At 42.4% G+C, this 23,953-nt stretch overlaps 1 protein-coding gene across 2 annotated transcripts in view; it reads right to left on the bottom strand.

The window, feature by feature from the left end:
* Window positions 1–23,953, bottom strand: part of KIF13B (kinesin family member 13B) — a 367,935-nt gene that overhangs the window by 160,190 nt on the left and 183,792 nt on the right. For both annotated transcript variants that reach the window (XM_073624835.1, XM_073624836.1), the window contains exons 14-18: window positions 22,178–22,308; window positions 16,266–16,352; window positions 14,073–14,260; window positions 7,513–7,723; window positions 1,652–1,814 (exon numbers count right to left, since the gene is read on the bottom strand). In XM_073624835.1, coding sequence (XP_073480936.1) covers window positions 1,652–1,814; window positions 7,513–7,723; window positions 14,073–14,260; window positions 16,266–16,352; window positions 22,178–22,308 — 780 coding nt within the window. The remainder of the gene's footprint in view (window positions 1–1,651; window positions 1,815–7,512; window positions 7,724–14,072; window positions 14,261–16,265; window positions 16,353–22,177; window positions 22,309–23,953) is intronic.

Here is a 23,953-nt window from a genome sequence, read left to right as displayed (position 1 = left end):
TGTCACCCCAAGTGCACTTTAGAACATCCAGTGTCACCCCAGAGCATCACTGTGTCACCCCAGAATATCCAGTGTCACCCCAGAGCACCTCGTGTCACCCTAAGTACACTTCAGAGCATCCCATGTCACCCCAGAGCATCCCGTGCCACCCCAGAGCACCCCAAAGCATCCCGTGTCACCCCAGAGCATCCCGTGTCACCCCAGAGCATCCCGTGTCACCCCAGAGCATCCCGTGTCACCCTAGAGAATCCCCTGTCATCCCAGTGCACCCCAGAGCATCCCGTGTCACCTCAGAGTACCCTGTGTCACCCCAGAGCACCTCGTGTCACCCCAGAGCACCTCGTGTCACCCCAGAGCACCTCGTGTCACCCCAAGTGCACCTCTGCACATCCTGTGTTAACCCAGAGCATCCCGTGTCACCCCAGAGCATCCCGTGTCACCCCAGAGCATCCCGTGTCACCCCAGAGCATCCCGTGTCACCCCAGAGCACCCAGTGTCACCCCAGAGCACCCAGTGTCACCCCAGAGCACCCAGTGTCACCCCAGAACATCCAGTGTCACCCCAGAACATCCAGTGTCACCCCAGAACATCCAGTGTCACCTCAGAGCACCTTGTGTCACCCCAAGTGCACTTAAGAGCATCCCATGTCACCCCAGAGCACCCCTTGTCACCCCAGAGCACTTTAGAACATCCTGTGTCACCCCAGTGCACCCCAGAACATCCCGTGTCAACCCAGAACATCCCGTGTCAACCCAGAACATCCCGTGTCAACCCAGAACATCCCGTGTCAACCCAGAACATCCCGTGTCACCCCAGTGCACCCCAGAACATCCCGTGTCACCCCAGAACATCCCGTGTCACCCCAGAACATCCCGTGTCAACCCAGAACATCCCGTGTCAACCCAGAACATCCCGTGTCACCCCAAGTGCACTTCAGAGCATCCTATGTCACCCCAGAGCATCACGTGTCACCCCAGAGGATCCCATGTCACCCCAGAGCACCTTGTGTTACCCCAGAGCACCTTGTGTCACCCAAAGTGCACTTTAGAGCACCCACGTGTCACCCCAGAGCATCCTGGGTCATCCCAGAACATCCTGATGAATGCTCCTCTAATCGCCTGGACTGTCTTCCCCTCAGTTGATATGGCTGGAGGTCAGATTTAAGCTCGCCACACAAGGTTTCTCTGACAGGAAAGTGGAACAAGACATACATTCCTTTGGGCAGCCATCCATCTCAGAGATGGAGATAAGAGAACTGCTCTCCAGGGTGCTGAATGGGCAACCTGTCATTTACAACCAACTAGTCAGGTGGATGCAGGCAATATTGCTGAAACAGGACTTCTCTTCAGTAATGATGATCTATCATAATGGCATTTTCTGAAGGATGCAGGGACAAGTATAAATCCATACCTTATAGACCTTGCAGATGCCATCAGTGGTAGCCATGTTAATAATACATTTAAAAAAAGAAGCCGCCTACAATCAGGCTTTATTTTGTATTCTGCAAACACTGAAACAAAAGAGTGTTGATTGGCTGCTCTAGGTGACTGCTCAACTTTTGCTCCAATTGCTGTAATTCAACCCCCAACAAGTGTGTGGTGTAATGCAGCTCCTGTAGGCCATAGCGGGGTTCACACCGGGGGAGGCTCACCTTCCTGTTGGCGTTGAGGCTGGAGGCTGGGATCTGCAGAGTGACTTTGTACTCCGTCCTCTTGTCCATCTCATCGGCAATATAATTGGCCTCCTGGACGTAAAGATTGGCCTTGGCGATTTGTTCCCTGAGCTTCATGAAACTATGATGCAGCATCACTTCCCTGTAATAAAACATATAAAACACAACAAATAATGAAAGGCCAGACATGAAGATCACCTTAAGTCAGCATTTCTCAACTAGGGTTCCTCTAGAGGTTGCTGGGGGTTCCTTGAGCAATGAGCAATTCCTGCATCTCAGATAAGTTCCCACTGATAACAATGACCTGTTTAGCTATCTGTAAGGGGGGTTCTTTCTACTGACCATGAGGCTGCATTCACACTTGTGCGTCTTGTCATGCAACTTTGGACATCAAAGTCGCATGACAAGTCATTCCCCATGTTTTCCAATCATAACCAATCACATATGTGCGACTTAAAGTTGCAGCAGCTTCAAAGTAGTTCATGTATGACTTTGGACTGACTTTCATGCAACTTAGACTGCCATAGACTTCAATGCTAACCTTCAAAAGTTGCATGAAAGTCGTACCTGAATGTTATACAATGCAACAGTGGTAAAATATCAACCTGGTCAAACCCAAAGTCGCATCCAAGTTGCACCCATCCACAGTTGCGTCTAAGTTGCACTCCAAAGTCTGCGCCATATTGGAATGGTACAAATGTGAATGGAGCCTAAATTTAATGGCGGCCACACATGCTTTGATTTTTTTTTTTTTTTTTAATGTATGATTCGATAAAAACGATCAAATCTGCAAACAGACATAACTCCCCTTTCCGATCCACTGAGACTCATTTTTGATAGTATTCAAAATCTGAAACTGATCAGCCATGGCATAAAACCAATCAATCATTGTGCATCGATCGGCAGCACTAACAGACTTTGTTCATGAATACGATCGTACAGTATTTGGAATGATCAGATTATGAGATTGTATGGTATCAACACAAATGTGATCAATTACTTATGATCATAAGTATTTTGACTATCAATCAAATCCGAATTCTCCCTGTGTGGCAAACCAATGGAATGGGTTGTCGTCTACAGATCAATTATTTCCACTGGAAAAAATCAATCAATCAGAAAAAAAATTGATCATTTATCAAAGTTTATATGGCCACCATAAGAAGTATTTTTCCCACTGACCATCATATTAATGTACACCAAGAGCTGTAGAGTACTTATTGGCAGGGGTTCCCTGGGATCTGAAAGTTATTTCAAGAGTGAAAAAAAACGGGAATGGCTGCTTTGAAGAATTCTGGGTATAGATATTTTTAAATAGATATAATTTGTCCAAACTGGACCCATGTACCTATCTATCTCTCCATATACATATACACCATACCTGGCCAATCCCCAAGGAAGCTGGAAATTACTTACACCACTACCCCAGAGATCTCCACTAGCTTCTGGGTCCTGTGCTAAGAAACAACCATGCTGCATTGTGAACACAAGAGATCGGCCGCTCAGCACCGGCACCATGTAGAGAATACGATGCGTTTTCTGAATGAATGCAAAACGCTCTCTGATTGGACAAGGTGGAAAGACGGAGTGATGATGGCACACTCTCCACCTCATCCATTCAGAAAATTCTAAGTATTCCCTGAATGGCACCAGTGCTGCAAGGCCAACCTCCTTTGCTTAGGATGCAGGCGCTCAGCACAGATCCTGGAAACAAGTGGACACCACTGGAGTAGCATTGCCTACTTCAGTCATTTCCAGCTTCCAGAGGCATTGGCCAGGTATGGTATATATACAGTATCTCACAAAAGTGAGTACACCCCTCCCATTTCTGTAAATATTTTCTTCTATCTTTTCATGTGACAACACTGAAGAAATGACACTTTGCTACAATGTAAAGTAGTGAGTGTACAGCTTGTATAACAGTGTAAATTTGCTGTCCCCTCAAAATAACTCAACACACAGCCATTAATGTCTAAACCGCTGGCAACAAAAGTGAGTACACCCCATAATTGAAATGTCTAAATTGGGCCCAATTAGCCATTTTCCCTCCCCGGTGTCATGTGAATTGTTAGTGTTACAAGGTCTCAGGTGTGAATTGGAAGCAGGTGTGTTAAATTTGGTGCTATCACTCTCACTCTCTCATACTGGTCACTGGAAGTTCAACATGCCACCTCATGGCAAAGAACTCTCTGATCTGAAAAAAAAGAATCGTTCCTCTATAGATGGCCTAGGCTACAAGAAGATTGTCAAGACCCTGAAACTGAGCTGCAGCACGATGACCAAGAGCATACAGCGGTTTAACAGGACAGGTTCCACTCAGAACAGGCCTCGCCATGGTAGATCAAAGAAGTTGAGTGCACGTGCTCAGCATCATATCCAGAGGTTGTCTTTGGGAAATAGACGTATGAGTGCTGCCAGCATTACTGCAGAGGTTGAAGGGGTGGGGGGTCAGCCTGTCAGTGCTCAGACCATACGCCGCACACTGCATTAAATTGGTCTGCATGGCTGTTGTCCCAAAAGGAAGCCTCTTCTAAAGATGATACACAAGAAAGCTCGCAAACAGTTTGCTGAAGACAAGCAGACTAAGGACATGGATTACTGGAACCATGTCCTGTGGTCTGATGAGACCAAGATAAACTTATTTGGTTCAGATGGTGTCAAGTGTGTGTGGCGGCAACCAGGTGAGAAGTACAAAGACAAGTGTTTTTTGCCTACAGTCAAGCATGGTGGTGGGAGTGTCATGGTCTGGGGCTGCATGAGTGCTGCCGGCACTGGGGAGCTACAGTTCATTGAGGGAACCATGAATGCCAACATGTACTGTGACATACTGTAGCAGAGCATGATCCCCTCCCTTCGAAGACTGGGCCGCAGGGCAGTATTCCAACATGATAATGACCCCAAACACACCTCCAAGATGACCACTGCCTTGCTAAAGAGGCTGAGGGTAAAGGTGATGGACTGGCCAAGTATGTCTCCAGACCTAAACCCTATTGATCATCTGTGGGACATCCTCAAACGGAAGGTGGAGGAGTGCAAGGTCTCCAACATCCACCAGCTCTGTGATGTCATCATGGAGGAGGGGAAGAGGACTCCAGTGGCAACCTGTGAAGCTCTGGTGAACTCCATGCCCAAGAGGGTTAAGGCAGTGCTGGAAAATAATGGTGGCCACACAAAATATTGACACTTTGGGCCCAATTTGGACATTTTCACTTAGGGGTGTACTCACTTTTGTTGCCAGCGGTTTAGACATTAATGGCTGTGTGTTGAGTTATTTTGAGGGGGCAGCAAATTTACACTGTTATACAAGCTGTACACTCACTACTTTACATTGTAGCAGTGTCATTTCTTCAGTGTTGTCACATGAAAAGATAGAATAAAATATTTACAAAAATGTGAGAGGTGTACTCACTTTTGTGAGATAATGTGAGTGTGTGTGTGTGTGTGTGTGTGTGTGTGTGTGTATATATATATATATATATATATATATATATTTATATTTATTAGTCCAATGTAACTATGTATAAAATATTCATACCTGGAATTCTTTAATCATCCACATATGTAATTTTTATTGCAAATCGCTTCTTCCGATCTTACCATGACCTTTTGAAACCACATTTCTACCACCAGCCAGGTTCGATTAAAACATTCCTTAAGAGCCCTTGCACACTGGGGCGGGGGCGGCGTCGGCGGTAAAACGCCGCTATTATTAGCTGCGTTTTACCGTCGGTATTCGGCCACTAGCAGGGCGGTTTTACCCCCGCTAGCGGCCAAGAAAGGGTTAAATACCACCGCAAAGCGCCTCTGCAGAGGCGCTTTGCCGGCGGTATAGCCGCACCGTCCCATTGATTTCCATTGGTAAACAAGGGGACTTTTTGACTATTATTTTCTTCCAGAAAGTATTAGCAGCTCGCTGGATTTCTGGTATCCCAGAACGGTTCCTTGACGTGCATGTAAACTGATTTTCCTTTTCTTCCTCTTGGTCTGGTAAATATATGCTTGAAAATTTTTTGTTATATCCATTCAATAAGTGCAAAAAAATACCAGTTGATCCTGCCAAAAATCCTGTGGCCTATTACTTTGTGTGCTATCTGCCTTCACTGTTATCAATTACATTGTTCTAGGCTATCTATGAAGACTACAGAACCCCTCCCGTTTCTGTAATGGAGAAGATGAAGGGGGGGGGGAGATTTTCGGTAGTCCTGCCACCCTAGGGTGAGTGTAGTCAATCTAGGACAAAAAGTGTGTTTGAGGTGCAATAAATGACATTTCTGTTGTGGGGTTTGAGATCACTTTATAATGATTGTACATGGATTGCTCCACTCTGTCAGTGCATGTCAATCCATTTGCTCAAGCTGTCTGAAAACTAAGCCATGTTTATAGAGCTTCATTAATCTGATCTCATCAGAAATCCTGTCCATACCCCCTGGTATAGATATAGAGGAACCATCTACATATTAATATGTGGAACATACGTGTATAGCACCTCCTCCTGGAGTGATTAAGAATTATGACTGTTCTCTATATTTTCCCTTAATGCCGGGGGTCCCCCAACCATCAGCCTCTGTGCAGCCGGGCCACGAAGGCTGCTCTATCACACGTGCAGCGGGCGACATCATCTCTCACCGCTCGCATCACCGCAGTTCCGCCCTTTAGAGCCAAAGGATGATTTGTTATGTGCAGCCGCGGGGAAATTACATCATCTATCGCTGCCCACCCTCACTCTAGAACCCAGCCAATGCGCATGCACCAGTTTCTTGCTTGGACACAAAAGCTGGGGAGAGACTGCCACAAGCCGCTTTCTTTGCGGTCACGGTTGCCTGCCACCAAATTGCCTTTACATTTAAAAAGTGACAAGCTGCATCTGGTATTTTTTTAATGGCGGGCAACAGTGGGAAGCTTCAGCTGGTGACAGGATAGTGACAATCCGCAGCTGGTGGCAGGTGACGTGGCAAGTGACAAGTAGCAGCTGGTGGCAGGTGACATGACAAGCTGCAGCTGGTGGCAGGTGCCGTGGCAAGTGACATGCTGCATTTGGAGGCAGGTGACGCGGCAAGTGACAAGCTGCAGCTGGTGGCAGGTGACGTGGCAAGTGACAAGCTGCAGCTGGTGGCAGGTGACGTGGCAAGTGACAAGCTGCAGCTGGTGGCAGGTGACGTGGCAAGTGACAAGCTGCAGCTGGTGGCAGTTGACGTGGCAAGTGACAAGCTGCAGCTGGTGGCAGGTGACGTGGCAAGTGACCAGCTGCATTTGGAGGCAGTTGACGTGGCAAGTGACAAGCTGCAGCTGGTGGCAGTTGATGTGGCAAATGACAAGCTGTATCCAGTGGTGGTTGACATGGCAAGTGACAAGCTGCATCTGGTGGCAGATGACGTTACAAGTGACACACTCAGGGCTCCCACCAATTCTCCATTATGGTGAGTTGAACTAATTTTATATTACAATGTAATAATAGAAATAATATGTTTCAATCATCCTGACACCATATCAACCACGGTGTTGTGATTATTGAAGCGCCAACACAAGCCATTGCCTTGACAAAATGCCCTTGAAACATCGCATCCCCCCCACAGCTGGTTTCCAGTGCCAAAAAGGTTGGGGCTTGCTGCTTTATGCCAATATGCCAATTTAGTAAATGAATCCTGCTTAGTAAAAAAAAAAAAAAGGGAATGATGACTCTATAGGGAAGTGTAAGGGTAATAAAAAGCAAAATTTAAATATTACACGGATAGATGTATACATGGAAATCATGATGCAAATACACATTCATATATTGAAAATCAAGAGTTTCCATGACTTCAGCAAACCTTTCTTCCCTGTTTGTAATGTTAGCGTCTCACCTCTCTTCTGTCCATTGTTTGATGCGTTGTTGGGCGTTGGGGGAGCCAAAGGAGAACCTGTCCATGCTGCGATAATGTTGCTTCTCTGGGGACAGCCTCCTCCGGAGCTGCTCCAACTCGTGTTCATACATCAGCCTCTGGCGCTCCAGTGCAGTGCGCTTTTCTTCTTCGTGCTGCTGCTCCAGGCTCTGCAGAATGGACTGCATGGGGTCTATAGGAATGACATCACAGCTCAGATTAGTGATCAGTAAAGGGTCAATTCATTAAGAGATAAATATCGCAGGAATATTTGAGTTTACAAAATTCATGTAGCATTTATCTCAAAAGCAGTTAATTCGCTAAAAAAAAAACATGCTATATTTGCCAAATGTGTTACATATTTATGTTTTGTGATATATACGGTATTTATTACTTTTTGCATTAACTGTTTTTTTTTTTCACTTTTTTTTTTTTTTTTTTACATGTTAACACTGCACCTGGGGAAGAAATAAATGCACACAAATACTACTATGAAAACATTGTATTCTTTCATTCACAGAACAATCTCCCTCTGGTGAAATGTTACCATTTATTTTCATTCCTGAGCGCAGGGCAAAACAATTCCACGCGAATACATTGTATCCACTTCAAGTATATACACGTTGCGGCTGTGAGGTGGTTTAACGGAGTTATGGCTCAAGCTATCGGCCATAACCCCGGTATTTTTTTTTCTTTCAGTCAGTGATTCTCTCTCTCTCTCATAAAAGTGTTCCGAGTGGTTAATGGAGTGCTTTTAAAAGCAGTGGGAGGGGTCGTCCCTCCCCTCCTGCCAGAGTTTCTCTGGCTTACAGTTCTTACTGGCGAGCCCAGAAAATGATTTGATAGTTCGTGCAGCTGGCCATAGAGCTGAAGAGAGACCAGATTGTGTCTGATCACCTCTATGATCGAGGAGGACCGGAGCAACCTCATTATGTCACTTCCGGTCCAGGGCGGAATGAAAGGATATGTAAAAGTTTCAGGTTTTAAAAAACAAACAAAAAAAAAACCATGTCATACTTGCCTCCTCTGTGCAGTTAGTTTTGCACAGAGTGTCCCCGATCCTCCTTTTCTGGGGTCCCTCAGCGGCGCTCCTGGCTCCTCCTCTTCTCGAGTGCCCCACTGGAGATCCGCTCTCCATCAGGACAATCGTGCGGGCGTGCTCCCGTGTCCTGCTGCTGCGTCCATTGACAAAGACAGCAGGACTCGGCTCCCAGGAGCCAATGGCTGCGCTGTTATCAATTTATCCAATCATGACCTGAGACACCGGCTGCAGCTGGTGTGCCCGTTGCTGGAAAGACCGGGTTCAGGTAAGTAAAAGGGGGGGGGGGGGGGGGGATGCTACAGCACAGGAGGTTTTTCACCTTAATGCATAGAATGCATTAAGGTGAAAAACCTAGAGGGTTTACAACCCCTTTACACAATTTTATTTTTTAAGCTTTTAAGCAAAAGATTACTTTTTTTTTTTTTAAATCTTTTGCTTTCAAAAAGGTAAATGAGAGATTTTCGGGGTCTTTTAGACCCCAGATCTCTCCATAAAGAGGACCAGTCATCCCTTATTTCTATTACAAGGGATGTTTACATTCCTTGTAGTAGGAATAAAAGTGGTCAAAAAAAAAAAAAATTTAAAAGTGACAGTGTGAAAAAAATATATAAATAAGTTACGCACACATATGTAAAAATGGTGTTCGCACCACATGTGAGGTATCGCCGCAAATGTTTGAGTGAGCGCAATAATGCCATCGCTAGACCTCCTCTGCAACACTAAACTGGAAACCTGTAAGAATTTTAAAAGCATCGCCTATGGAGATTTTTAAGTACCATAGTTTGTCACCGTTTCACGAGAGCATACAATTTTAAAGCATGACATGTTGGGCATCTATTTACTCAGGCGTAACATCTTTTATATTTTACCAAAAAAAGGGTTATATATTGTGTTTTTGTTTTTTTAATTCATTAAAGTGTATTTTTTCCAGAAAAATTGCGTTTGAAAATCGCTGCACAAATACCGTGTGACATAAATAATTGGGATGACTAATATTTTATTCTCTAGAGCCTCTGCTAATAAATATATATATATATACACATACACACACACACATATACACATACACAGCACACACTAACTTTTTTTCTTTTTAACTTTTGTTGCCAACGACATTAAGGCTGTGTGTTGAGTTATTTTGAGGGGACAGCAAATGTACACTGTTATACAAGCTGTACACTCACTACTTTACATTGTAGCAAAGTGTCATTTCTTCAGTGTTGTCACATGAAAAGATATAATAAAATATTTACAAAAATGTGAGGGGTGTACTCACTTTTGTGAGCTACTGTATATATACACGTACATACATATATACAGTGCATCCGGAAAGTATTCACTTTCTATACATTTTAAAGTATGTTAAAGTCTTATTCCAAAACGGATTAAATTCATTCTTTTCTTTAAAATTCTACAAGCAATACCCCATAATGACAATGTGAAAGAAGTTTGTTTGAAATCTTTGCAAATTTATTAAAAATTAAAAAGCAAAATAAATCCCATGTACATAAATATTCACAGCCTTTGCTCCATACTTTGTTGAAGCACCTTTGGCACCAATTACAGCCACAAGTCTTTTTGAGTATGATGCTACAAGCCTGGCACTCCTATTTTTGGGCAGTTTCTCCCATTCTTCTTTGCAGGACCTCTGAAGCTCCATCAGGTTGGATGGGGAGCGTCAGTGTACAGCCATTTTCAGATCTCTCCAGAGATGTTCTATTGGGTTCAAGTCTGGGCTCTGGCTGGGCCACTCTACCATACATGCCTGATTGGTAGACTTCTGCAGAGATGATTGTTCTTCTGGAAGGTTCTCCTCTCTCCACAGAGAAATGATGGAGCTACGTCAGAGTGACCTTCGGGTTCTTGGTCACCTCCATGACTAAGGCCCTTCTCCCCCGATCACTGTTTGGCCGGGTGGCCTGCTCTAGGAAGAATCCTGGTGGTTCAAAACTTCTGCCATTTACAGATGATGGAGGCCACTGAGCTCATTGGGCCCTTCAATGCTACAGAAATGTTTCTGTACCCTTCCCCAGATTTGTGCTTTGATACAATCCTGTCTCGGAGGTCTACAGACAATTCCTTGTACTTCACTGCTTGGTTTGTGCTCTGACGTGTACTGTTAAGGCCCCTTTCACACATGCGGACCGTATGTCCGTATTTCATCCATCCGTTTTCGGATGAAATACGGACATACAGGCATCCCTATGGGATAGCGGGTGTCAGCGGATGTACATCCGCAAACACCCGATGTCATCCGGCTCCGCTCTCGTCCGATTCTGCGGACAGAAGAAAATCCTATTTTTCTATCCGTCTGCAGAGCGGATCGGAGGAACACGGACAGACGGTCCGTGTTCCTCCGATCCCCCATAGGGGAGAGCGGAGATCTGACAGGGCGGTCCCTGCACAGTGTGCGGGTCCCGCCCTGTCATCCGCCGGCTCAGCTGGGGAAAACGGAGCAATCCCTGCTGAGCAGCGGATGTTCACGGGGCGGATCAACACGGATCCGTCCCGTGTGAAAGGGGCCTAACTGTGGGACATTATATAGACAGGTGTGTGCCTTTCCAAATCATGTCCAATCAACAGAATTTACCACAGGTGGACTCCAATCAAGTTGTAGAAACATCTCAAGGATGATCAGTGGAAACAGGATGTACCTGAGCTCAATTTTGAGTGTCATGACAAAGGCTATAAAATACTTATGTACATGGGATTTTTATCGTTTTTTATTTTTAATACATTTGCAAAGATTTAAAACAAACTTCTTTTACGTTGTCATTATGGGGTATTGTTTGTAGAATTTTGAGGAAAATAATGAATTGAATCTATTTTGGAATAAGGATGTAACATAACAAAATGTGGAAAAAGTGAAGTGATGTGAAAACTTTCCGGATGCACTGTATGTATGTGTGTAATAAAATATATATACCGTATATACTCGAGTATAAGTCAAGTTTTTCAGCACATTTTTTTGTGCTGAAAGTGTCCCCCTTGACTTATACTCGAGTCAAGCACTTTTCTGCAGCAAAAAATTTCATTTTCCGAACCGTATTTGGGTGGAGTTCCTAGCACCAAATGGCCCCGAGATACGGGGCCCCAAAGTCAGTTCGGAAAATGTCATTCTCTGCTGCAGAAAAGTGCTTGACATTTTCTGAACTGACTTTGGGGCCCCGTATCTCAGGGCCACTTGGTGCTAGGAACCCCACATTTGGTGTGCAAACCCAGTCGAACTGTTACCACAACATATCCAAAGCTGGAGTTCCTAGCCCTCAAGTGGCCCCGAGATACGGGGCCCCAAAGTAGGTTCGGAAAATGTCATTCTCTGTTGCAGAAAAGTGCTTGACATTTTCTGAACCGATTTTTGGGGCCCTGTATCTCGGGGCCACTTGGTGCTAGAAACTTCAGCTTTGAATATTTTATGGTAACAGTTCGACTGGGTTTGCACACCAAATGTCCACTTACAGTAACTGTGCATTTCTCACCCTAGTCTTATACTCGGGTCAATACATTTTTCCCATTTTTTGTTGTAAATTAGGGCCTCGACTTATACTCGGAACGACTTATACTTGAGTGTATACGGTAATGTTTGGGGGTTTTAAGTAATTTTCTAGCAAAAAACCCAGATTTTTACATATATGAGAGAAGTGTCAATATTGGCCTGGTAAGCAAGCAAATGTCCCTCAGAAGCTCCCATGATTACATCTCCACTTGATTTAACAGCTCTGCAAAACTGCTGCAGTCATTAAGATTTAAATTTAAGTTTTGATAATGGAAAATGTGGCGTGAAACATGGGAATAACCCAAGCAGTATTCAAAACGCCAAGAAGAGCGGGGGGCATCGATAATTTAAAAAAACTATTAGATAAGCACCTGAACGACTACAACATACAGGGATATACAATGTAATACTGACACATAATCACACACATGGGTTACACTTGATGGACTTGTGTCTTTTTTCAACCTCACCTACTATGTAAGAGAGGACAGAGCCAGGAACTACAACATGCCCATCTCACCAATGGAGTCACCAAGAGATATAGACAAGGAGGTAACTTCAGTCTCTACCTACACCTGATCTACACTATATTGTCAAAAGTATTGGGACGCTTGTCTTTACAAGCACATGAAGGTTAATGGCATCCCAGTCTTAGTCCGTAAGGTTCAATATTGAGTTGGCCCACCCTTTGCAGCTATAACAGCTTCAACTCTTCTGGGAAGGCTGTCCACAAGGTTTAGGAGTGTGTCTATGGGAATGTTTGACCATTCTTCCAGAAGCGCATTTGTGAGGTCAGGCACTGATGTTGGACAAGAAGGCCTGGCTCGCAGTCTCCGCTCTAATTCATCCCAAAGGTGTTCTATTGGGTTGAGGCCAGGACTCTGTGCAGGACAGTCAAGTTCCTCCAGCCAAAACTCGCTCATCTATGTCTTCATGGACCTTGCTTTGTGCACTGGTGCGCAGTTATGTTGGAACAGGAAGGGACCATCCCCAAATTGTTCCCACAGAGTTGGGAGAATGAAATTGTCCAAAATGTCTTGGTATGCTGATGCCTTAAGAGCTCCCTTCACTTAACCTGGGGTGCCAAGCCCAATCCCTGAAAAACAACCCCACACCATATTCCCCCCCTCCACCAAACTTTACACTTGGCACAATGCAGTCAGGTACTTTAAGTACCTTTCTCCTGGCAACCGCCAAACCCAGACACGTCCATCAGATTGACAGACATCCGATCGGTCACTTCAGTGGCGGAATGCTTTACACCACTGCATCCGACGCTTTGCATTGCACTTGGTGAAGTAAGGCTTGGATGCAGCTGCTCGGCCATTCCATGAAGCTCTCTAGGCACTATTTTTGTGCTAATCTGAAGGCCACACAAAGTTTGGAGGTCTGTAGCTATTGACCATGCAGGCAGTTGGGGACTTTTGCGCACTGTGAGCTTCAGCATGCGCTGACCCCGCTCTGTCATTTTACGTGGCCTTCCTCTTCGTGACTGAGTTGCTGTTCCCAGTTGCTTCCACCTTGTTATAATACCACTAACAGTTGACCGTGGACTATTTGGTAGCATGAAAATTGCACAGGTGGCAACCTATCACAGTACCTTGCTTGAATCCGCTGAGCTCCTGAGAGCGACCCATTCTTTCACAAATGTTTGTAGAAGCAGTCTGCATGCGTAGGCATTAGATTTTCTACACCTGCGGACAAGGAGGTAATCGGAACACCTGAATCCAATGATTTGGAGGGGTGTCCCAATACTTTTGGCAATATAGTGCATGTCTTTCAGGTTGACCAACACATTAAATGTCTTTCAACAAAGCGCCTTAGAGTGTGTCTGTATGACCGTGATAGGGGTGCTAGAGTGTAAGCTCCTATAGGTTTAATAGCAGATGTGGTCCTAAGCATTGTGGAAAGTGTTACTGTGTAGGTCTGTGCTATAGGTACCAAGAAATTTGATATAATAGTTTGCGAAAGCCAACTCCACAGCCAATAAAATGTGTGACCTACCATTATTTCCCAGCGCTTTCATCATGACTTCCATCTGAGCATACTCGTAGTTAAAGTTGACCTCGCTGGACACCTCGCTGGAACTGTCTCCATCTGCGTCCAGCTGCTCGAAGCTGCTGCTGTTCCTCATACTGGTGTCCCTTTCCTCCTCGTCCCGCTCGGACTTCTTCTTCTTTGGTAAGCTTATCCTTCACAGACAGATAGGAGAGGATCAGAAATGAACAGGACAACATGCACAACAGAAAGATGGACCAAGAGAAGACAAGAGAAGACAAGAGCAAGACTGGATATGCACAGGCAAAGACCCGGATGAGTTACGATTACTAGAATTTATCCATCACATAAATCTGATTCTCCAGTTCTTTATTTTGCTGGCGTCTACTCTGTCAGGACTTCTCTACATGAGAGAGCCCTTCTTTAGGCCGGCTATAGATGGTTCAAATCTCGGACAGTTCAGCAGGAACCAGCCGAGATTCGAACCATGTATGGGCAGGCTGAATGTACCAAGTTATTCAGTCAATCATAGTTTCATAGTAGGTATGGTTGAAGACAGTAGTCCATCTAGTTCAACCTGTGTAGGTGTACGCATGTCAGTGTCTATACTTATTTCCCATATCCCTGCATGTTGTGTTCTTTAAGATGCAAATCCAAGAGTCTCTTAAAAATATCCACATTCCCCGCGGCCACCAATTGTGGAAGAGAGTTCCACATTCATATTGCCCTGATAGTGAACTTAGCTACAACCAGCCTGCTGGGATTTTACTCGTGATTATCGCTATCGGCTGGTAAGACAATGGCTCAGCGGGAGGGTTTCATCCCGAAGGTGTTCCATCAGGTTGAGGTCAGGACTTTGTGCAGGTCATTCAAGTTCCTCCACCCCAAACTCGCTCATCCATGTCTTTATGGACCTTGCTTTGTGCACTGGTGCTCAGTCATGTTGGGGATGGCCCCTTCCTGTTCCCAAAAAGTTGGGAGCATGAAATTGTCCAAAACACCTTGGTATGCTCACGCCTTAAGAGTTCCCTTCACTGGAACTAAGGGTTAAGCCCAACCCCTGAAGAACAACCCCACACGATAATCCTCCTTCCACTAAATGATTTGGACCAGTTCACAAACAAGGTCCATAAAGACATGGATGAGCAAGTTTGGGGTGGAGGAACTTGACTGGCCTTCCCAGAGTCCTGACCTCAATCCGATAGAACACAGACTGCAAACCAGGCCGTCCAACAACCACCTGTCCTCACAAATGCGCTTCTGGAAGAATGGTCAAACATTCCCATAGACACCCTCCTAAACCTTGTGTACAGCCTTCCCAGAAGAGTTGAAGCTGTTATAGCTGCAAAGGGTGGGCCAACTCAATCTTGAACCCTACGGACTAAGACTGGGATGCCATTAAAGTTCATGTGCGTGTAAAGGCAGGCGTCCCAATACTTTTCACAATATAGTATATATAATGTTTGGGGGTTTTGGTAACCTTCAGGCCTAAAATTATTTTTTAATCATGTTAACAAAAAGTGTAAAAAAAAAAAAATTTTTTTTAAATATCTCAGGGGCTCAAGTGGTTAAGGACTGCAGCTAGTGGATGTAAAAACTGATGTAAACTGAATCCCTTTTTTCTTTGAACTGAAGTGATAAAGCGGGGGGATCTCCTACTTGAAAGGGGCCTATAGGAAAAAAAGAAAAAAGAAAAAAAAAAAAACAGAGAAAAAAATAAAAAGAATAAAATAAAAAATAAAAGAATAAAAAAATAAAAGAATAAAAAAATAAAAGAATTAAAAAATAAAAGAATAAAAAAATTAAATTATAACTTAGGAAAAAAACTTGAAACATAAGCAGGGAAAAAATAACCTAGGAAAAAAAGAAAATGACCTAAGAAAAAAAGGAAAAAAAACTAAAGGATAAAAAATCCCAACAGCCAGCCACATAAGACCATGTGAAGAGGACAAGCCAATTTTTTATTTTTATATATATAAAATCTCCTTTTAGAACAGGGAAGAGTTTGGACCTTCAGTTGGATTTTTTTGGTGTGTGGGTCACCATCCTCACTTCTTATCACAGGGACCAATGAGGAGGACAGCAAAAGAAACCTTAGCGATATACGCCGCTTTATCCAGAATCATAAAAAAGGTCATTTTCAGCAAGACTTCCACTTTAGTGAACCGAACAAACACAAACAGAAGGCTGAACTGATACCTGAAGAAGTGATTGTTCCCCCACAGTATGCGGTCCCCGTGTTGGAGCTGTGTGGGGTTAGTGATGGCCGACCCATTGACCAGAGTCCTGCAGCAAGAAAGAAAAACAATATTACCTTATTCTTTATGTGTCAAGAGATTTTCTACAACACCGCACCAAACGTAATACACAGCGCCAACGACATCAATGTTTTACAAGAACACCACAATGCAGCTTATTTAAGACATCAAATCAGCTTCCAATTTCAGCTTGTTCAATTAAACTTTGACAATAAGGCTCCATTCACACTTGTGCGACCTGTCATGCATTTTTTGGACATCAAAGTCGCATGACAAATCGCAGCCCAATCTTTCCAATGGCCCCCGTTCACATTAGTGCGACTTAAAGTCGCAGCGACTTTGAAAAGGTGCCTGTGCTACTTTGTTGTGACCGATTCAGAGCGTGTAAAGTCGGATCAAAGTCGCTCCACAGTCGCACTGGTTACCGACTCACGCTAGTGTGAATGGAGCCTAAAACCTACAAGCCGATTGGTTACCATGCACAGCTGCACCAGTTTTAGTAAATCTCCCCCTTTATGTACTTCACATGCCCAAAAAACTTTAATAATTTATTATTATTTCTGAATTAATAGGCTCATTGAATCAGTAGGCTATATAAATCCGCATTATTTATATTATTGTTATAATATTATTACTATTTCTGAATTAATAAGCTCATTAAATCAGTAGGCTATATAAATACTCATTATTTATATTATTGTTATAATATTTAATTATTATTATTATTTCTGAACCAATAGGCTCATTGAATCAGTAGGTTATATAAATCCTCATATTATTGTTATTATATTTAATTTTTATTATTATTTCTGAATCAATAGGCTCATTAAATCAGTAGGCTATATATAAATCCTCATTATTTATATTATTGTTATAATATTTAATTATTATTATTATTATTTCTGAATCAATAGGCCATTGATTCAATAGGCTATATAAATGCTGATTATTTATATTATTATTAAATATTTCTGAATCAACAGGCAGGTAAAAGATAAAACATTTCTCAGGTCCATGTGGGGTGTACAGGGGTGAGAGCTGAACTGGGTAATATTTCCAGGACTTCAAAAATATACTTTTTCTGTACTGTCTCCCTTTATTTTGTAAAACTCTATGCCAACTAATGGTGCTATAAAAATCCTGAATAATAATAAAGAATAAATTATTATTATGTTAATACAGGATTTATATAGCGCCAACGGTTTGTGCAGCGCTTTACAACATGGGGGCTGACAGTACAGTTACAATACAATTCAATACAGGAGGAATCAAAAGGCCTTGCTTGTTAGATGATTGTTATTATTTCTGAATAAATAGGTGAATAATAGAAAGATAAAAAATGTTTAAAAAAAAATCTCTGGCCCACGTGGGGTGTACAGGGGTGAGAGCTGAACTGGTAATATTTCCACGACTTCAAAAAATATATATTTAGGCAATTCCCAAATAAATGTGTACCTAAAACAGGGTGACACTGTAGGTATACAGGTAGCAACGTCCCGACATTAGCGACCTAGAAAACTAAAAAAATTGACTTATTTTTTTGTTTTCTAGGTCTCCAAGTTCAAAAAATATATACTTTTAATATTTTTTTTTTATATATTTTTTTTAAATAAATAAAAAGCACTGTACAGTCCCTCTTTATTTTGTAGCACTCTGTGTTGATGCTATATAAATACTGAATAATAATAAATTTCTGAAAGAATAGGCTATATAAATTCTGAATAATAATTATTATTATAATAATAATAATAATAATAATAATAATAATAATAATATTTAGAATAGGCTGAGAAAAGAAAGATAAATAATATTTCTGGTCCATGTGGGGTGTACAGGGGTGAGAGATGAACTGGGTAATATTTCCATGACTTGCAATTGACTTTTACTGTATCCTTTTATTTTGTAAAGCTCTGCTTCGAATCCCAACCACGGCACCACCTACCTGGAAGTTTGCATGTTCTCCCTGTGCGGGTTTCCTCACACCCCCCCAAAAACATGCTGGTAGGTAAATTGTCTCCTGTCTAAATTGGCCCTAGTATATGAACTGTACAGGGCCCCTCGAAATTTCCCCACATTTTGTCATTACAACCAAAAATGTAAATGTATTTTATTGGGATTTTATGTGATAGACCAACACAAAGTGGCACATAATTGTAAAGTGGAAGGAAAAATATTTCCAGTTCAGCTCTCACCCCACATGGTCCAGAGATTTTTTTTTTTATCTTTCTTTTATCAGCCTATTGATATTCAGGATTCAGCCCCCCTTACTCTGATACCCCTGTACTGTATCCTTTTATTTTTTAAAGCTCTGTGCAAACTGTTGGTGCTAAAAAAAACTTGAATATAATAATAATAATAATAATAATAATAATAGTAATATAATAATAATAATAGTAATATCATAATAATAATAATAATTTTAAAATTGTTTATTGAGTTTTTAGATTATTATTATTTCTGAATGAATAGGCTCATTGAATCAATAGGCTATATGAATCCTGAATGTTATTTATATTATCATAATATTTAATTATTAATCTTATTTCTTAATAAATATGCTCATTGATTCAATAGGCTATATACATTATGATTATTATTTATATTATTATTATAATAAAATATTTCTGATAAATCCTGAATAATAATAAATTATTATTATAATACAGGATTTATATGGCGTGAAAAATTTGCACAGCGCTTTACAACATGAGGGCAGAGGGTACAGATACAATTCAATACAGGTGGAATCAGAGAGCCCTGCTCGTTAGAAGATTGTTATTATTATTAATATTATTATTATATTATTCATGAATCCTGAATATCAATAGGCTGATAAAAGAAAGATAAAAAAAAAAAATCTCTGGTCCATGTGGGGTGTACAGGGGTGAGAGCTGAACTGGAAATATTTCTCTGACTTCAAAAACATACTTTTTATTTTATTTTATATAAAATCTGTAGAAAACCAGTAGACAATCCCTTTAAAGAACAATGGTGACAGTGTTGTATTGTGTTTGGATAGATCAAAGCCTTGCCACCCTGTGATCAGGCAGAAGCTGTGTGTAATATTAGGAGGATCAGGTGAGAGGACAGGAACGGGCTTGTTGAAGCTCCGCACACCTGCGATCGAATGATTGTCAGGCATGTAGAGAATGTATGGACGGAGATCACATCATGTAACGAGCGCCCCGTGTACGGTGCAGGGAGCGTCACTCCAATACTAATGACTGGAGGAAAAGTGCTGGTTAGGCTCCCTGAGAGCAAAGCCAAGGAGAGCACAAAGCTGTCTAAGTGGAAAAGTCTACAAACAAGCTCCAACACCTCCTGCGGCTCCAGCAGAATGAAGATCACAGGCTTGAGTACACTGAGCAAGCCTCATCTCAGCTTCTCCATTCATCTAAATGAAGAGAGCGCATCGATTTAGCACTGGAATCCAATTTACTGACACGGAGTACGCTTACCTCCTGGTGCAGGGAGACCATTCCACCTGTTAGCAGCAGCATGGCACATCTAATGACAGCAGTCGGCAGATTATGAGGGTCCTCAAGTGTCTCCTAAAATCACCTAGGTCCAGTTCTCCCTTACAGCCCTCTAGTGCTAAGAATAAAAACTAAAAGGGAGGTACAGCGCCACCTACTGCTGAAACCGCATAACGGCAGCAGGTGGGAGTGAAACTAAAAGAACTTCAAGTTTAAGGATCCTGTAACAGAAGTATGTGGAAAATCCAAGTTACTCAGATAAAGCCCCTGATAATGTAGAGTGCCATACTGGTGAAAGGTTAACCATTTAACTGCAGATAGGAAAATAAGAAGTTAGCACTTTCACCTAGCAGCAATAGGGTCTTGGTTCGAATCCCAACCACGGCACCACCTTGCTTGGAGTTTGCATGTTCTCCCTGTGTAGGTTTCCTCACACACCCCAAAAACATGCAGGTAGGTAAATTGTCTCCTGTCTAAATTAGTCCTAATATGTGTACTGTACAGCGTCCCTTGAAATTTACGTAAATGTATTTTATTGGGACTTTATGTAATAGACCAACAAAAAGTGGCACATGGTAATAAATCAACATAAATGGTGAAAATAATAAATGGTTTTCAACGTTTTTTACAAATAAATATCTAAAAAAATGTGTTGTGCATTTGTATTCAGCCCCCTTTACTCTGATACCCCTAACTAAAATCTAGAGGAACCAATTGCCTTCAGAAGTCACCTAATTAGTAAATAGAGTCCACCAGTGTGTAATTTAATCTCAGTATAAATATAGCTGTTCTGTGAAGCCCTCAGTGGTTTGTTACAGAAACTTAGTGAACAAACAACTTCATGAAGGCCAAGGAACACACCAGACAGGTCAGGAATAAAGTTGTGGAGAAGTTTAAAGCAGGGTTAGGTTATATAAAAATATCCCAAGCTTTGAACATCTCACGGAGCACTGTTCAATCCATCATCCGAAAATGGAAAGAGTATGGCACAACTGCAAACCTACCAAGACATGGCCGTCCACCTAAACTGACAGGCCAGGCAAGGAGAGCATTAATCAGAGAAGCAGCCAAGAGGCCCATGGTAACTCTGGAGGAGCTGCAGAGATCCACAGCTCAGGTGGGAGAATCTGTCTACAGGACAACTATTAGCCGTCCACTCCACAAATCCGGCCTTTATGGAAGAGTGGCAAGAAGAAAGTCATTGTTGAAAGAAAGCCATAAGAAGTCCCATTGGCAGTTTGCGAGAAGCCATGTGGGGGACACAGCAAACATGTGGAAGAAGGTGCTCTGGTCAGATGAGACCAAAATTGAACTTTTTGGCCTAAAAGCAAAACGTGATGTGTGGTGGAAAACTAACACTGCACATCACCCTGACCACACCATCCCCACCGTGAAACATGGTGGTGGCAGCCTCATGGTGTGGGGATGCTTTTCTTCAGCAGGGACAGGGAAGCTGGTCAGAGTTGATGGGAAGATGGATGGAGCCAAATACAGGGCAATCTTAGAAGAAAACCTATTAAAGTCTGTAAAAGACTTGAGACTGGGGCGGAGGTTCACCTTCCAGCAGGACAACGGCCCTAAACATACAGCCAGAGCTACAATGGAATGGTTTAGATCAAAGCATATTCATGTGTTAGAATGGCCCAGTCAAAGTCCAGACCTAACTCCAGTTGAGAATCTGTGGCAAGACTTGAAAATTGCTGTTCAAAGACGTCTCCATCCAAATCTGACAGAACTTGAAATATTTTGCAAAGAAGAATGGGCAAAAATATCACTCTCTAGATGTGCAAAGCTGGTAGAGACATCCCCAAATAGACTTGCAGCTGTAATTGCAGAAAAAGGAGGTTCTACAAAGTATTGACTCAGGGGGGCTGAATACAAATGCACAGCCACATATTTGTAAAAAATGTTGAAAAACATTCACGGTTTTCATTTCACTTCACAATTATGTGCCACTTTGTGTTGGTCTATCACATAAAACCCCAATAAATTACATTTACGTTTTTGGTTGTAACATGACAAAATGGAAAATTTTAAGGGGTATGAATACTTTTTCAAGGCACTGTATGTATGAATGTGAGTTAGGGACCTTAGATTGTAAGCTCCTTGAGGGCAGGGACTGATGTGAATGTAATATATATTAGTGTGTGAAAAGCGCTGCATAAATTGACAGCACTATATAAGTACCTGTAATAAAGAATGTTGTCCTATCACCTGAAGATATCAACTTATACCCCATGAAAGAATCCTTGTGTCCTGTACTGTGTCATTAGGATAAAAACTTGTAGTTTTTCGGAGACTTAACCTTGTAACGGTTTAAAGGAAAAAAAGAAAAAAGAAAAAAAAGAGAGCCAAGTCCTGGCAATGGAAGGATTACCTGGTGTTCTTCATTGTGGTCAGGCTGACTTGGCCTTCTGGGGTGATGTCTATGATGCAATGTTCGGGAAGAATCCCCATCCCACACAGCTGGATGTCCTGTGAGTCGGCAGACCCAACAAGCGTGTGATCCTGCGGGGAAGAGATGGAGCATTGCGGCACAATTAAACTACTTATATGTGTAAAAACATTACAATATTTATAAAGCCTTCCTGAAATCCCCAACGCTTCTGAAGTCATTCAAAGTCATATATAGATGTCTATATGCATAAGCAAAAATTGCAAAGGCACGCATTGGGCAAATCTATAACCAATTTGCATGATAGATAGATAGATAGATAGATAGATAGATAGATAGATAGATAGATAGATAGATAGATACTATATTACCAAAAGTATTGGGACGCCTGCCTTTACACGCACATGCACTTTAATGCCATCCCAGTCTTAGTCTGTAGGGTTCAATATTGAGTTGGCCCACCCTTTGCAGCTATAACAGCTTCAACTTTTCTGGGAAGGATGTCCACAAGGTTTAGGAGTGTGTCTATGGGAATGTTTGACCATTCTTCCAGAAGCACATTTGTGAGGTCAGGCACTGATGTTGGACAAGAAGGCCTGGCTTGCAGTCTCCGCTCTAATTCATCCCAAAGGTGTTCTATCGTGTTAAAGCCAAGATTCTGTGCAGGCCAGTCAAGTTCCTCCACCCCAAACTCGCTCATCCATGTCTTTATGGACCTTGCTTTGTGCACTGGTCCAAATCATTTAGTGGAGGGGGATCAACATACCAAGGCATTTTGGACCATTTCATGCTACCAACTTTGTAGGAACAGTTTAGGGATGGCCCCTTTATGTTCCAACATGACTGCGCAACAGTGCACAAAGCAAGGTTCATAAAGACCTCTGCTTGCTATGGGTGCAGATGTGCAGGCTCGCTCCTAACCCTGGATGTGTGCGTCCATAGACATACACAGTGCAGGTCGACCCCACCCCCTGCTTACAGGATTAGAATGACAGTAGCAGGAGCCAATGGCTCCTGCAGAACAACCTGTGAGAAGAAAAACACAGGGGAGAAGAACTGCAGACGGACACAGCGCTGGATCGATACAGGACTCAAGTAAGTGCCTGGAGGGGGAGGGGTACAGCAAGTAGCAAAACATTTTTTATTTTAATGCAGGGAATGAATTAAGGTACAAAAAATGTTTTAGATTTAGAACCACTTGAAGGCTTATTTTGTCCCGCATGTAATAGCAGATATGATCGGGGAGCATGCAGATTTATTTTTAATCATCAACAATGACTGTGGGATTTAGAGCCATCAACCGCGCAAAGTGTCAGGTGGTTCAGAACAAAGGACTTTATTGATATATTCCCAGCATGATACTACATTACTATACATATATACAGTGGCTTGCGAAAGTATTCGTCCCCCTTGAACTTTTCAACCTTTTGCCACATTTCAGGCTTCAAACATAAGATATTTATGAGATATAAAATTTTTATTTTTTGTGAAGAATCACCAACAAGTGGGACACAATTGTGAAGTGGAACGAAATTTTTTGGATTTTTGAAACTTTTTTAACTAACAAAAAAATGAAAAGTGGGGCGTGCAAAATTATTCGGCCCCCTTGCGTTAATACTTTGTAGAGCCACCTTTTGCTGCGATTACAGCTGCAAGTCGCTTGGGGTATGTCTCTATTAGTTTTGCACATCGGGAGACTGAAATTCTTGCCCATTCTTCCTTACAAAACAGCTCGAGCTCAGTGAGGTTGGATGGAGA

Source organism: Aquarana catesbeiana, linkage group LG04, assembly GCF_042186555.1.
Source record: "Aquarana catesbeiana isolate 2022-GZ linkage group LG04, ASM4218655v1, whole genome shotgun sequence".
Taxonomy (NCBI): Eukaryota; Metazoa; Chordata; class Amphibia; order Anura; family Ranidae; genus Aquarana; species Aquarana catesbeiana.
This window is presented reverse-complemented; position numbering and strand designations above follow the sequence as displayed.